The sequence below is a fragment of the Lynx canadensis genome, chromosome C2, assembly GCF_007474595.2.
Source record: "Lynx canadensis isolate LIC74 chromosome C2, mLynCan4.pri.v2, whole genome shotgun sequence".
Lineage (NCBI taxonomy): Eukaryota > Metazoa > Chordata > Mammalia > Carnivora > Felidae > Lynx > Lynx canadensis.
Window position 1 is genome coordinate 144,951,436 of NC_044311.2, and position 16,282 is coordinate 144,967,717.

At 39.8% G+C, this 16,282-nt stretch overlaps 1 protein-coding gene and 1 pseudogene across 1 annotated transcript; both read right to left on the bottom strand.

Annotated features, from left to right (window-relative positions):
* Positions 1–2,721: 2,721 nt before the first annotated feature.
* LOC115522954 (keratin-associated protein 21-1-like) lies at positions 2,722–6,897 on the bottom strand. The gene is made up of 2 exons (XM_030328496.1): positions 6,716–6,897; positions 2,722–2,830 (listed from the first exon to the last, which is right to left on the bottom strand). Exons 1-2 carry the CDS (start codon positions 6,895–6,897, stop codon positions 2,722–2,724), a joined length of 291 nt encoding a protein of 96 aa, XP_030184356.1.
* Positions 6,898–10,415: 3,518 nt separating this feature from the next.
* Positions 10,416–10,677, bottom strand: LOC115522955 (annotated as a pseudogene).
* Between the last annotated feature and the right edge of the window lie 5,605 nt (positions 10,678–16,282).

Sequence of the window (16,282 nt, forward strand, 5' to 3'; positions counted from 1 at the left end):
CTTCAGTTGACAGTATTTCCTACTACTTTTAGACTGGGGTATGTGATCCCTCTGCTGTGAGTCATCCTTACAAGGAGTTTAAGGAAAATATGCCCACTACAATTGTTCTGTAGCTTAATTTTCGCTACTTGTCTACCATTCTTGAAATTCACAACTATAAGCTCTAATGCACAAAATCCCTAGAATACACACTTTGCTTTTCTAACACCCTCTTTCTTGTCACAATACTCCTGACCTATTGAAAAAGTTTTCTAGCTCTACTGCATTATTTCTAGTACCTTTCCATTCAGGTTTCTGAATACAGATGCATAATGGCAGGGAAAAAAAGTCTCTTATTCTGTGCACCCTTCTTTCCAGAGAAAGTACAGCCTCGCACATAATTTGAATCCATCAGTATTTGTCCAATTAAAAAATGCATTAGAACAAAACCGTGTTCAAATGTTGGTGTGCCATTTAGAAGTTATAAAATAATTCAATATATTATCGCAATATTCTCATTCCATTCAACCCGAAAATCTCGAAAATTCTTGGACTAAGAGAGTCTCAAATTTCACACCTTAAAGACAGTTGTCTGAGGGTGCCTGGGTGGCTAGTTGGTTAAGTGTCCAACCTCAGCTCAGGTGATGATCTTATGGTTTGTGAGTTCGAGCCCCGTGTAGTGCTCTGTGCTGACAGCCTGGAGACTGAAGCCTGATTCAGATTCTGTATCTCTTTCTCACTGCTGCCCCTCCCACGCGGACATCTGTCTCTCAAAATAAATAAATAATAAATAAATGAAAAAATTTGAAATATATGAGTAAATAATAAATAAGGTGTCTGTTTGTGAACACATTGTTCCATATGTTCTCTATGCCTTAGAAATATCCAGAACTTCACTAGATATGTAAATTATAATATACATGCCTAATTGATGATATTCTTCCCTCCTTCAGAAGCCTTCAAGACAAGGAACATAATGTAACAATGAATAGATTTCAACCAAACGGTAATTATTATAATACTTTTCCCTATTGTAGGATGTACCCATCCTAGACTATTTCACAAGCACACTCAGTCATCACATCAGATTTAGACTATCCCATGTGTGTTAATTCCATCCTTGAGAGAAGGCTTAATTCTTCATCAGCAGGACACTTAATATACAGGGCATAGCCTCCATCCAGGGCTGACCTCCATGGCAATGCCATCCTCTTTGGAATTTTGACATGGTTTATAGTCTCCTGGCTCTAGGATCCTCACACTCAGACTTTGTGCACTCATCTTTGCCATGCATATGAGTCAGTGATTGGGTTTTTTTCACTGGCTGGTTGAATTGAGTCTGAAATACATTTTCTATGGTAGGATCTAAAGGTGAGAGCTCTGGAATGGCACCTGAGGAAAGCCACTGAGTCAGACCCCAACAAACGGAAGGTTCTCAAAACTCGAAAGGACTGGCTTCTATCATACCATTCTTGTATACGCACCAGGGAAGACACTAAAGGACACCATTAAAGCCCTACTCCTTCCTCTTTCAACTGAAAATTGTGGCACCATGTGATCATACCCAACACATAATGAATTTCTCTTCCCCTTTCTGCCTGGTACTGCCCTTTCTGGCCATTCTTTCAACTTGAGAGTTCGTTTGACACCGAACATCAAAGTACCACCCGAACTATCTCTCCAATATTAATGAACCTTCATTCTCTTCCCCAGGAAGCTGTTTTATTCTCTCCAAGCAAATTATGTGTCTAAATTTGTCATAATTAATTTGTAACATATTTATTAACACCAACAAAATGTAAACACCCTGAGAGTAGGAAATTCATCTGCCATTTTTCTACTATGTATTCAGTGCGTCGGATGGTTCTCTTTCAAACACCTTCAAGAGTATTTGTCAATTAAGTGACTTAAATCAATTTATTCAAACTCAATTTATGCCAACAAATATATTAGCAAATCCATCAATGCCAGATGATATGATACACGCTTTTCTTCTAATGTACCTTTCCTTGCTTCTTTACACTTCAGCTGAGGCAGCTTCCAATTTCTCATGAATACCAGAAACTCTCTCTTCTATCACATTCATATTTTAGGCCACACCCCCTTCCCCTTTGGCTTCTGTCACAACCTCCCAGGAGGTGCCATCCCTCCCTGTCCTCGTCTTTCCCTCCACTTCCATTCTACCTACAGTGTGATTTCCAGGGCACAGTTCTGCAATACTGTGTGATTTGGTTGGAGTGTTAGGATGTGAGATTTAGGTGGAGAAGACATTATATCGATGCATGTAAGAGAAGGAATACTTGTATGATATCAGAAAGAGGACCCGGTACATGGAATATATTGTCAGCCCAATTTTTCAAGACAGGCCATAACACCTCAAGAAATGAGTCTCAAGAGAGAACAGAGACATTGATAGAAGGAATCAAACTCTTTATTGAGAATAAGCGATTTGCCCAAATGTGGGATGTTCAAATCCTTGCTACAGTCCAACACAGAATCCATATTAAGGGAGTAAAGCCAACACGTTTTGGAAAACTGTTAGATGATACTCCATAGCCTCAACCACAGATGCCATATTACAAATGTTACAGGAGGTCAATCTGTCTATGACACATGCAATGTTTCCCGATATATAAATCTGGGGTAATAGATCCTTGAATGAGCCTTCTCTTAAGTGTGTCATTTCAGAAGCAAGTGGGGTTTGGACAGTGATGTTCTAGCAGCAAGAGGGAATAACATCTTCTATAGAAAAATGGCCGGTAGCCACAGAAGTTGGAGCCATAGGCCGGAATAGCCATAGCCATATCCACAGCCATATCCACAGCGGGAGCCATAGCCACAGCCATATGCAGGCCATAACCACAGCCAAAATAGGGACTACATCCACAGGCCATAGCCATATCCGCAGCGAAAGCCACAGGAGTTGCCGTAGTTGCAACACATCTTGCCAAGAGAAGAGAATTCACATGGGTTGTGGGAGGATGTGGTGAAGTGCATGTCTTTCTACTTGCTTTGGACCCTTATATACTGTCAGTAATTAGCAGAGCATGTCACTCATCCCCTGACTTACCCAACAAATATGTAAGCAACTGTGCTGTGCCAGTCACTGTCAACAATCAACAATGTCTTGGGCAACGTGAGCTCATTATTAAGGAGACTCCAGGTTTATTAAAAACAGCATTTAGGGGCGCCTGGGTGGCGCAGTCGGTTAAGCGTCCGACTTCAGCCAGGTCACGATCTCGCGGTCCGGGAGTTCGAGCCCCGTGTCAGGCTCTGAGCTGATGGCCCAGAGCCTGGAGCCTGTTTCCGATTCTGTGTCTCCCTCTCTCTCTGCCCCTCCCCCGTTCATGCTCTGTCTCTCTCTGTCCCAAAAATAAAATAAAAACCGTTGAAAAAAAAAAATCTTTAAAAAAAACAGCATTTTATTTTATTCTGGCCAAAAAAAACATTTCTCAGTAGAATCATGGACTCTAAGTAAAACCAAAATCAATGTTCACAATCTCCATATTTAACAAGACTGAGGGATTTTTAGGAAATATTTCTCCTTCTTGATCTCTCCACACTCGGTAAAACATCTACCTCCTGTCCAAAAGGAAGAAAAAACCCATCTCCTTTCTGGAATCATTGCAATATCTTACCAGGCTTCTTGCACCCAGATACCTGCTCCAGATATCTACTGGCTCTGTGTGGTAAAAGCTAGGGATGATGCCCATTTCAGGACAAAGAAAAGTCCTCAACGCCATTGATATGCCTCATGTCAATGGCAAAAAGTGCTGAGATCGAGAAACCTACCTTTGTAGCCTCACATCTATAAATGAGATTCTCTCTTTACTCGTGTCTATGTCCAAATATTCCCCTTCTTCTCAACTAAACTGAAAGTCCAACCCATTCATCACCAGACACACAGTGGGGGGGGGGGGGATGTTGTTTCTTTGTTTGTGATGTTTTCGCTTATCTTCATTGTCCAGGTAACTATGTTCATAATCAGGCAGAATCCAAATTTAAACTACTTTTCACTGTAACAACTATGAAATCCTAGTTGGAAACGAGTACAAATTCAGGTATCATTTCTTCTACTCCACACTCAAATTTCAAAACCAAGAAATGAGTGTCATCCAGTCCTTTATTGATGACTTCCACAGGCATTTTAATAAAACTGCTGATGGTTCCTTTTCAGAGAAGTGTTCATTATTAGATATGTTTTCCTTGGTTGAGAGATGTTCCTACTGTGTTTTTTTTGTCTAATATTGCTCATGGGTGTTATCGGATCACTCCACTAGTGTGTCCATCCCTAACAACAAATTCAATACATATAAATCCATTACAAATGTTCTTTACCTTTAATTTTCCTACTTTTCCATCATTATTGAAATTCAAAACCATAATATGCCAATGCACCGAGCTCCTGAAATAGACATGATACTTTTTAAACAGCGCACTCTCTGCTCACAATACCCACGAACTAATGAAAAAACACTTCCTATCTTATTGCTTTATTTCTATACACTTCCATGAAGAGCTCGGGGACACTGATGTTTAATAGGAGAAAAAAATCTTTTCTTCTGTGGTCCTTGAATCATCAGTTAGTTTCTAAAGCAATAGTGCCTGGCACATAATCTCATCTCAATATTTCTGCCAATAACAAACAGACACATTAAAACAACCATGTTCAAACGTTGGTATCACTTAGAATCTATAAGAATGTGGATATATGTCATAATGTTCTCAATTCATTCAAGCCAAAAGTCCCAAATGTTCATGGCTAAAACAGTCACAAATTTCACCTTGTGAAGATATCTGTTAGTGTTCAAAGTCATTTCTCCAGACATACAAGTTATCTCATATGCCTAATAAATGATAAACTCTTTACTAGAAATAGAAAGTATGAGATATGTGCCTAATAAATACTATTCTGCTCTCTTTCAAGTAGTGTTCAATGAAAAGGAACCTAATGAAACCATAAGTTCTATGTTCAACAAACTGTAATGATTGGAATTGACTTCCCCTGTGTATACATTTTCTCACCTCTGATTTATCCAGAGCACAGTCAGTCCCCAGAAATGAATTACAGATGTTCCATCTGTGAGAATTGTCCACCTCTTGAAAGAACATCTCTTTCCTCGTCAGTAAGACACATTATATCCTGGGCGTGGTTTCCCTCCAGGACTGACCTTGATGGCAGAGCCATCTTCCTTGGAACTGGGCAAGTTGTGGAGTCTCCAGGACCAAGGGTACTCAGACCCAGAATTTGTGCAGTGACCCTTGTCATGGAAATGAGACAGTGAGTCTTTTATTCTGCTGGTTGAAATTGTGTCTGAAAGACAATTTTTGTTATAGGATCTAAATGTTAGAGGTCTGGAAAGGCACATGAGAGAAGCACACTGAAACCAGAATCCAATAAAGTAGTACGCCCTCAAACTCAGAAAATCAACCGGAACTACTAATCTCATTTTATATCTGCCCCATTAGAGAGCCCACTTAAGGCACTAGCCATTGTTCTTTTGCACTAAAACTCGTGGCACCACTGATCATACCAAAACCTTACGTATTTCTCTTTCTACTTTACATTTACAACTGTCCTTTCTAGTATTTCTGGAAACTGACATCAGTTCATGTGACAGAAAATGTCAAAATACATCCTTGAACTAACCGCAATACTTCAGTCTTCTCAAGGATGCTGTTTTATTCACACCATAGGAATTATCTCTCTAAATTTATCTGAATTAATTACTCTCTTCTTTTATTAACCTACTAGAATGAAACCATCTGACAGCAAGAAATTCACCTATAATTTTTCTACTGAGCCTTCAGAGTGTGTGACAGTTGCCTTTCAAAAACATTCAAAACGATTTGGAAATTAATTGACTTAAATCAATTTACTGAAACTCAGTATATGCCAACAAACGTATTTGCACTTCCATCAAAATGCAGATAATACAATATCACGTTTTTCTTTTGCTTCTCATTTCCTTAGTTTCTTACATCTCAACAGAGGCGGCTCCCAATTTCTCATTAATCCCAAAATTCTCTCTTCAACCCCGTTCATCCTCGAAGCACACATGCCATACTTCCTCCCTCTTGAGCTTGTGTCACAACTTCCCAAAGAGGTGTCCTAACTCTTCCTCTTACCCTTTCTGCCTTCAGCTCCATTTAGATACGGTGTTACCTCAAGGACATAGTTCTTACACAGTGTGATTTATGTTGAGGTGTTATGGATACAAGAAATAGGAGAAGACATTATCTCCGATGCACATAGAGGAGAAAGGTTTATATTATCTAGGAAGAGACCCAGGTTCATGAAATAATGTTGCCCGAGTTTCAAAAGATGCCATACACCTCAAAAAGGAGTCATTCATTAGCAAGAACACAGAGATTACTTAGAAAAAAATGAAACATTTTTATTGAGAATAAGGGATTTGCCTCCCTGTGGGATTTTAGATATGTTACCACAGTCTCAACAAAGAACCCAGATTAGGGAAGTAAAGACTAACATTTGGAAAATAGTCAGAGGATACCACATAACCTTCAGCCACAGGAAGCCTTCATACCAATGCTAAGTAGAGGTCACAATTACCGAAAGCATGCAATTCATTGGATATAGAAATCTTGGGGTATAAATCCATGAATCAGCCCTCCCTTAAGCCGTGCCACTTCAGAAGCAAATGTGTCTTGGACAGTGATGTTCTAGCAGCAAGAAGAATAACATCTTCTATACCAAAATGGCCGGTAGCCATAGCAACCAGAGCCATAGCCACAGCCACAGCCATATCTGGTGCCATAGCCACAACAGGAGCCGTATCCACAGCCATATCCACAGCCATAGCCAGGTCCATAACTACAGCCATAATAGGGCCCATAGCCACAGCCGTAGCCATAGCCACAGCCATAGCCACAGGAGTTGCCGTAGTTGCAACACATCTTGTCAAGAGAAGAGATTTCACGTGGGTTGCGAGAGGATGTGGTGAACTGTGTGTCTTCTACTAGCCTTGGACCTTTATATACTGTCAGTAATTGGCAGAACATACCATTCATCCCCTGACATACCCAACAAATATGTAAGCACTTCTGGTATGCCACTCACTGTCAACAATCAATAAATGTCTTGGGAAATGTGACTTCATTCTGTTGGAGTCTCCAGTTATATTTAAAGAACAACATTTTAATTTGCTATGCCAAAGAATCTCTCACTAGAATCATGGGCCATACATAAAACTGGTACCCACCTTCACAACTTACTGTCATTTAATTTACCTTATGTATCATCATTGAGGGACATTTAGGAAAATTTTGTCCTCTTGATCTCTCCTCTTTCCTAAGCTACCTACCCCATAGGGAAGGAAATAACTCCCATCATATTTCTGGAATCATTTCAAATTTTTGCCTGCCTGCTCACACCCAGATACCTACTGTAGATACCTACTAGTTCCATGTGTGATAAACGAGGGAAGATGCTAATTCCAGCCAACAGAACAAAGCCCAACAACACTGAAACTTCTGCTGTACAATGCCAATAGTGTTGATCTAGAAACCTTGGTTTGTAACCTCACATCTATATATTTTCTCTTTATTGGTGTCTAATTCCAAATTCTTCCTTTTTTTCTCAACTAAACCCATTATTCAATCATTCCATTGCCAGACATAAAGTCAAAAAGAAAACAAGGAAGGAAAGAAGGAAGAAAGAATTTAGAAATAATGAAAGAAAGAAAGAGAGGAGTAGAAGAAAGAAAGAAAGAAAGGGGAAAGAAAGGAAGGAAGAAAGGAAGGTGTTTCTGTTTTTTGTTTGTATGGTTGTTTCTTGGATGTTTCTGCTCATATTTTGTCTACTCTTTACATCAATCACCATTTTATGAATCTGGCAGAATCCAAACTTTGTATTACTTTTTACTGTGACAACTCTAAAATCCAAGCTGCAAGGCAGTACAAACTCAGGAGGATCATTCCTTCTACTCCACGCAAAATTTCCCATCAAAGAAATGAGTGACATCCAGTCTTTTACTCAATGCTTTCACCTGGGAATTTCATAACACTGCTGTTTCCTTTCCTGTGATCTTTCCTTTCTAGACATTTTTCTTCAGTTGACAGTATTTCCTACGACTTTTAGACTGCTCTATCTGATCACTCTACTCTAATTCATCCCTTACCAGAAGTTTAAGGAAAATATACCTACTACAATTGTTCTTTGGCTTAATTTTCTCTACTTTTCTACCATTCTTGAAATTCACAGCTATAAACTCTAATGCACAAAATCCCTAGAATACACACTTTGCTTTTCTAACACCCCTTTCTTGTCACAATACTCCTGAACTATTGGAAAAGTTTTCCAACTTTCTTGCAGTATTTCTAACCTGAACTTTCCATTCAGGTTTCTGAATACAGATCCATAAGGCAGAAAAATAATCTCCTCTTCTGTGCACCCCTCTTTCCAGATGAAGTAGAGCCGGCACATAATTTGAATTCAGGCAATATTTCCCCAGTAAAGAAATGCATTAAAAAAAATCGTGTTCAAATGTTGGTGTGCCATTAGAAGTTATAAGATAATTCAATATATTATCACCATGTTCTCATTCCATTCTACTTTTCCATCCTGAAAGTCTCAAAAGTTTTTAACTAGTGAGACTCAAATATCACATTTTGAGGATACTTGTCCATTTATGAACACCTTGTCACAGACGTGCAAGTTATCTTATATACCTAATAAATTTTCGACCCTTTATGGATATGTAAATTGTGATATACGCCTAACTATGATGTTCTTCCCTCTTCAGAAAGCCTTCAAAGACAAGGAACATAATGGAACAATGAGTAGATTTTTAACAAACTGTAATTATTGAATCCTTCCCCTGTCTGTAGGATTTACCCACCTTGACTAACCCAGAGCACAGGAGTCCTCAGAACAGACTTAGAATGTTCCATATTGAAAACTTCAACCCTGACAGAAGCCTGTTTCCTTCCACAGCAGGACACTTAATATCTGGGCATAGCCTCATGCCAGGGCTGACCTTGATGGCATGTTATCTTCCTTAGAATTGGCCATGTTGTGGATGGAGCTTTTAGCTCCAGTGTCCTCAGACTCAGACTTTCTTCAGTGACTTTTGTCATGGAGATGAGACAGTGAGTCATTTTTCTGCTGGCAGAAATTGAGTCTGAAGAGACTTTTTTCTGATGTACGCTCTAACTATTAGAGTTCTGGAAGGCACATGAGGAAAAGACACTTTGGTAAGAACCCAACACAATAGTAAGCTCGCAACTCCCAAACTATCCCTTCCTTTTTTCCACTACAATATGTGGCACCACCAATCAAACCCCAACCTTCATGAATTTCTCTTTCCCCTTTATACTTACAACTGTTCTTTCTAGTATTTCTTTCAAATGGCATCAGTTCATTTGACACAAAATGTCAAAATACCTCCTTGAACTATCTCCGCAATCCTTCAGCCTGCAATCCTTCCCCAGTAAGATGTTTTATTGCCTCATAGGGATGATCTCTCCAAATTAATTTCAACTAATTCCTACTTATTTTAAATATCGCCATGAGAATGTCAACACTCTTAGAGCAAGAAAGTACTCCAAATTTTCCTCCTGTATCTTCAGAGTGTAGGATAGTTCCCTTTCAAAAACATTCTAAACTATTGTGAGTTAAGACTGAAATCAATTTCATATATGCCAACAAATACATCCGACTTCCATTAAATTACAGATGATACAATACCACATCTTTCTTCTAAATTTTCCTTTCCTTAGTTCATTAGACACCGAGTCCATTTCTAATTTCTCATTAATGGAAACTCCTCTCCATCCATCATCCTTGAAGTACTCAGGCCACACCTCCTCTCCCTGGAGCATGTGTCACAACCCCTAAAGAGATAACATCCCTCCTTGCCTTTCCCCTCCACCTCCATTCTACCTACATAGAGTGTATTCCAGATGAAAGTTCTGAAATATCTGTGATTTGTGAGGTGTGAGGGCCTGGGCATGAGGGGTGCAAGCACAGGTAGAAAAGGCATTTTCTCTGATGCACATAAGAGAAGAAACTTGCATTATATGAAGGAAGAGCCCTCATGTTCATGAAAATATTGTCACGATTTTCAAGAGGAGTCATAATACCTCAAAAAAGGAGTAATTCACAAGCAAGAACATAGAGATCTATTAGAAGCAAAGAATCATTTTATTGAGAATAAGGAATTTGCCCAACTGTGGGGTGTTAGGCTAGTTGCCACAGTCAGATGACAGAATCCAGAGTAGGAATAACCAACATTTAAAAAGAGTCAGATGAACCACACAGCCTTGAGGCACAAGATGCCATTCTAGAAATGTTGCTTGGAGGTGTGAGCCTCTGTGAAGCATGCAATTGCGTGGATATAGAACTGTGAGGTATGAATCCTTGATTCAGCCCTCTCATTAGATGTGTCTTATTTAGAGGACAATGGGGTGATGTTCTAGCAGCAAGAAGAATAACATCTTCTATAGCAAAATGGCCGGTAACCATAGCAGCTGGAGCCATTGCAGCCAGCCATAGCCATAACCACAGCCATATCCGGGGCCGTAGCCACAGCAGGAGCCATATCCACAACCAGAGCCACAGCCATACCGGGAGCCATATCCACATCCATAGCCAGTCCATAACTCCAGCTGTAATAGGGGCCATAGCCACAGCCGTAGCCAGCCAGAGCCACAGGAGTTGCCGTAGTTGCAACACATCTTGTCAAGAGAAGAGATTTCACGTGGGTTGCGAGAGGATGTGGTGAACTGTGTGTCTTCTACTAGCCTTGGACCTTTATATACTGTCAGTAATTGGCAGAACATACCATTCATCCCCTGACATACCCAACAAATATGTAAGCACTTCTGGTATGCCACTCACTGTCAACAATCAATAAAGTCTGGGAAATGTGACTTCATTCTGTTGAGTCTCCAGTTATATTTAAAGAACAGCATTTAATTGCTCTGCCAAAGAATTCTCTCACTAGAATCATGGCCATACATAAAACTGGTACCCAGCTTCACAACTTGTTGTCATTTAATTTACCTTATGTATCATCGTTGAGGGACATTTAGAAATTTTCCTCTTGATCTCTCCTCTTTCCTAAGCTACTACCCCCCATAGGGAAGGAAATAACTCCCATCATTTCTGGAATCATTGCAAATTTTTCTGCCTGCTCACACCCAGATACCTACTGCAGATACCTACTAGTCCATGTGTGATAAACGAGGGAGATGCTAATTCCAGCATCAGAACAAAGCCCAACAACACTGGAACTTCTGCTGTACAATGCCAATAGTGTTGAGTCTAGAAACTGGTTTGAATCTCACATCTCTATATTCTCTCTTTATTGGTGTCTAATTCCAAATCTTCCTTTTTTTCTCAACTAAACCCTTTATCCAATCATTCTATTGCCAGACATAAAGTCAAAAGAAAAGGGAAGGAAGGAGGAAGGAAGGAAGGAAGGAAGGAAGGAAGAAAGAAAGAAAGAAAGAAAGAAAGAAAAAAAAAGAAAGTCAGAAGGAAGGAAGGAAAGAAGGAAGGAGGAAGGAAGGAAGGAAGGAAGGAAGGAAGGAAGGAAGGAAGGAAGGAAGGAAGGTGTCTCTGTTTTTTGTTTGTATGGTTGTTTCTTGGGATGTTTCTGCTTGTCTTCGTTTCTACGCTTTACATCAATCACCATTTTATGAATCTGGCAGAATCCAAAATTTGTATTACTTTTTACTGTGAACTTTAAAATTCAACCTGGAAGGGAGTACAAACTCAGGAAGATCATTCCTTCTACTCCATGCTAAAATTTCCCATCAAAAAAGAGTGACATCTAGTCTTTTACTGAATACTTTCACCTGGGAATTTCATAAAACTGCTGATTACCTTTCCTGTGATCTTTCCTTAGTAGACATTTTTCCTTCAGTTGACAGTATTTCCTACGACTTATAGACTGGGGTATTGTGGTCCCTCTGCTGTGATTCATCCCTTACAAGAAGTTTAAGGAAAATATACCCACTACAATTGTTCTTTACCTTAATTTTCCCTTTTCTACCATTCTTGAAATTCACAACCTTAATCTCTAATGCACAAAATCCCTGAATACACACTTTGCTTTTCTAACACCCCCTTTCTTGTCACAATACTCCTGAACTATTGGAAAAGTTTCTAGCTCTATTACATTATCCCATACCTTTCCATTCAGGTTTCTGAATACAGTCCCATAATGGAAGAAAAAAAAGTCTTTTATTCTGTGCAACCCTGTTTCCCTATGAAGTACAGCCTGGCACATAATTTGAATTCCTTCAATATTTCTCCAATTAAAAAAAAATGCATTTAAAAAACCGTGTTGAAATGTTGGTGTGCCATTAGAAGTTATAAAATAATTCAATATATTATCGCAATAATCTCATTCCATTCAACCTGAAAATCCCCAATATTCTTGGACTAAGAGAGTCTCAAATTTCACACTTTGAAGATAGTTTGTCTAGGGGGTTCCCGGGTGGCTCATTTGGTTAAGTGTCCAACCTCAGCTCAGGTGATGTCTAATGGTTTGGTGAGTTCGAGCCCCATGTAGATCTCTGTGCTGACAGCCTGGAAGACTGAAGCCTGATTCAGATTCTGTGTCGCTCTTTCTCACTCTGGCCCTTCCCACCCTGACACTCTGTCTCTCAAAAAAAAGAAAAAAGAAAAAATTCAAATAAATAAAAAAAAATATAGTAGTCTGTTTGTGAATGCATTTTTCCATATGTTCTTCTATGCCTTATAAATAACAAGAATTTTACTAGTATGTAAATTGTAATATACATGCCTAATTGATGATATTCTTCCCTCCTTCAGAAGCCTTCAAAGACAAGGAACATAATGGAAAAATGAATAGATTTTCAACAAACTGTAATTATTAGAATTCTTTTCCCTGTTTGTACGATGTACCCATCCTAGACTAACTCACAGCACACTCAGTCATCACATCAGATTTAGAATATCCCATGTGTGATAATTCCATCCCTTGAGAGAAGGCTTAATTCTTCATCAGCAGGACACTTAATATATGGGGCATAGCCTCCATCCAGGGCTGACCTTGATGGCAAGGCCATCCTCCTTGGAATTTGACATGGTTTAGAGTCTCCTGGCTCTAGGATCCTCACGCTCAGACTTTGTGCAGTCACCTTTGCCATGCATATGAGTCAGTGACTGGTTTTTTCACTGCTGGTTGAATTTGAGTCTGAAATACATTTTCTATGGTAGGATCTAAAGGTGAGAGTTCTGGAATGGCACCTGAGGAAAGGACACTGAAGTCAGACCCCAACAAACCGAAGGTTCTCAAACTCAGAAAGGACTGGGCTAATCATCCCATTCTTGTATACACACCAGGGAAGACACTAAAGGACACCATTAAAGCCCTACTTCTTCCTCTTTCAACTGAAATTGTGGCACCATTGATCATACCCACACATAATGAATTTCCTTCTCCTTTCCTCCTTAGTACTGGACGGCCCTTTCTAGCCATTCTTTAAACTTGATCAGTTCGTTTGACAACCAAAAGCAAAGTACCACCCCGAACTAACACTCCCATATTTAATGAACCTTCATTCTCTCTCCCCAGGAAGCTGTTTTATTCTCTCCAAGCAAATTAGTGTCTAAATTTGTCATAATTAATTTGTAACATATTTATTAACACCACAAAATGTAAACACTCTTAGAGTAGGAAATTCATTCTGGCCATTTTTCTACTATGTATTCAGTGTGTAGGATGGTTCTCTTTCAAACACATTCAAAAGTATTCTCGGACCAGCAAAGAAGATGGTGGTGTAGGAGGATCTGGGCTCACCGCGCATCCTGCTGATCACTTAGATTCCACCTACACCTGCTAAATAACCCAGAAAACCACCAGAATACTAGCAGAACGGAGTCTCCGGACCCAAGTGCAGACGAGAGGCCCCCAGAAGAGGGGCCCCCTCCTGAAGTGGATCACGCTAAAGGAGAAGCGAGCTAAGCCTGCCCCTCTCCTGCCCCCGTGCACCTTGCCTACCCCACCCCAGCTAATACGCTAGAATCCCCAGCACCACAAGCCTGACAGTGTGCAAGTAGTCCAGATGGACCACGCCACCCCGCAGTGAATCCCACCCTTGGAGAGGGAAGAGAAGGCACTCACCAGTCTGACTATGGCCCCAGCGTTGGGCTGGGGGCAGACATCAGGTCTGACTGCGGCCCTGCCCACCAACTCCAGTTATACACCACAGCACAGGGGAAGTGCCCTGCAGGTCCGCACCACTCCAGGGACTATCCAAAATGACCAAAGGGTAAAATTCCCTCAAAAGAATCTCCAGGAATAACAATAGCTAATGAACTGATCAAAAAAGATATAAATAATATAACAAAAGAGTGAATTTAGAATAATAGTCATAAAATTAATCGCTGGGCTTGAAAACAGAATAGAGGACAGCAGAGAATCTCTTGCTACAGAGATCAAGGGACTAAGGAATAGTCAGGAGGAGCTGAAAAAACCGCTTTAAAATGAGATTGAAAATAAAATGGAAAACATCCACGGCTCAGACTGAAGAGGCAGAGGAGAGAATAGGTGAACTAGAAGATAAAGTTAGGGAAAAAGAGGAAGCTGAGAAAAAGAGAATAAAAAAAAAATCCAGAGGTATGAGGGGGAAATTAGAAAACTAAGTGATACACTAAAAAGAAGTAATATACTCATAATGGGTATCCCAGAGGAGGAAGAAAAGAGGGAAAGGTGCTGAAGGGGTACTTGAAGAAATGATAGCTGAGAACTTCCCTGAACTGGGGAAGGAAAAAGGCATTGAAATCCAAGAGGGCACAGAGGAACTCCCTTCAGAATGTAACTTGAATCGATCTTCTGCACGACATATCATAGTGAAACTGGCAAAATGCAAGGATAAAGATAAAATTCTGAAACCAGCAAGGGATAAACTTGCCCTAACATATAAAGGGAGACCTATAAGACTCGTGACTGATCTCTCTTTTGAAAACTTGGCAGGCCAGAAAGGATTGGCAGAAGATCTTCAATGTGTTGGACGGAAAAAATATGCAGCCGAGAATCCTTATCCAGCAGTCTGTCATTTAGAATGGAAGGAGAGATAAATGTCTTCCCCAAAAAAACAAAAAACTGAAGGAATTCATCACACCACTAAACCAGGCCTACAAGAGATCCTAAGGGGGATCCTGTGAGAAAAAGTACCAGAGACATCGCTACATACAGACATCACAATGACTCTAAACCCGTATCTTTCTATAATTTAACACTGAATGTAAATGGATTAATATGTGCCAACCAAAAGACATAGGGTATCAGAATGGATTAAAAACACAAGACCCCCATCTATTTCCTGGTCTACAGAGACTCTTTTAGACCTGAAGACACCTTTAGATTGAGAGTGAGGGGATGGAGAACTATTATCATGCTACTGGAAGCCAAAAGAAAAGCTGGAGTAGCCATACTTATATCAGACAAACCTAGACTTTAATTAAAGGCTGTAACAAGAGATGAAGAAGGGCATTGTATAGTAATTACAAGGTCTATCCATCAGGAAGAGCTAACAATTATAAATGTCTATGCGCCGAATACCGGAGCCCCCCAAATATATAAAACAATTACTCATAAACCATAAGCAACCTTATTGGATAAGAGAATGTGGTAATTGCAGGGGACTTTAACACTCCACTCACAGAAATGGATAGATCTCATCTAACACAGTGATCAATAAAGAAACAAGGGCCCTGAATGATACATTGGCTCAGATGGACTTGACAGATATATTTTAGAACTCTGCATCCCAAAGTAACGAATATACTTTTCTTCTCGGTACACATGGAACATTCTCCAAGATAGATCATATACTTGGGTCACAAAAACAGCCCTTCATAAGTATACAAGAAGTGAAATTATACCATGCATACTTTCAGACCACAATGCTATGAAGCTTGAAATCAACCACAGGAAAAGGTCTGGAAAAACCTCCAAAAGCATGGAGGTTAAAGAACACCCTACTAAAGAATGAATGGTCAACCAGGCAATTAGAGAAGAAATTTAAAAATATATGGAAACAAACAAAAATGAAAACAATATATCCAAACGCTTTGGGATGCAGCGAAGGCAGTCCTGAGAGGAAAATACATTGCAATCCAGGCCTATCTCAAGAAACAAGAAAAATCCCAAATACAAAATCTAACAGCACACCTAAAGGAAATAGAAGCAGAACAGCAAAGGCAGCCTAAACCCAGCAGAAGAAGAGAAATAATAAAGATCAGAGCAGAAATAAACAATATAGAATCTAAAAAAACTGTAGAGCAGATCAACGAAACCAAGAG

Excerpts from the sequence above, each read along its gene's own strand:
- LOC115522954 (XM_030328496.1), bottom strand. The coding sequence starts at position 6,897 with ATGTGTTGCAACTACGGCAACTCCTGTGGCTATGGCTGTGGCTATGGC. Across the intron at positions 2,831-6,715 it reads TGTGGCTATGGCTCTGGTTG|TGCATATGGCTGTGGCTATG; the intron begins CTATGGCTACCG and ends GTGGTTATGGCC.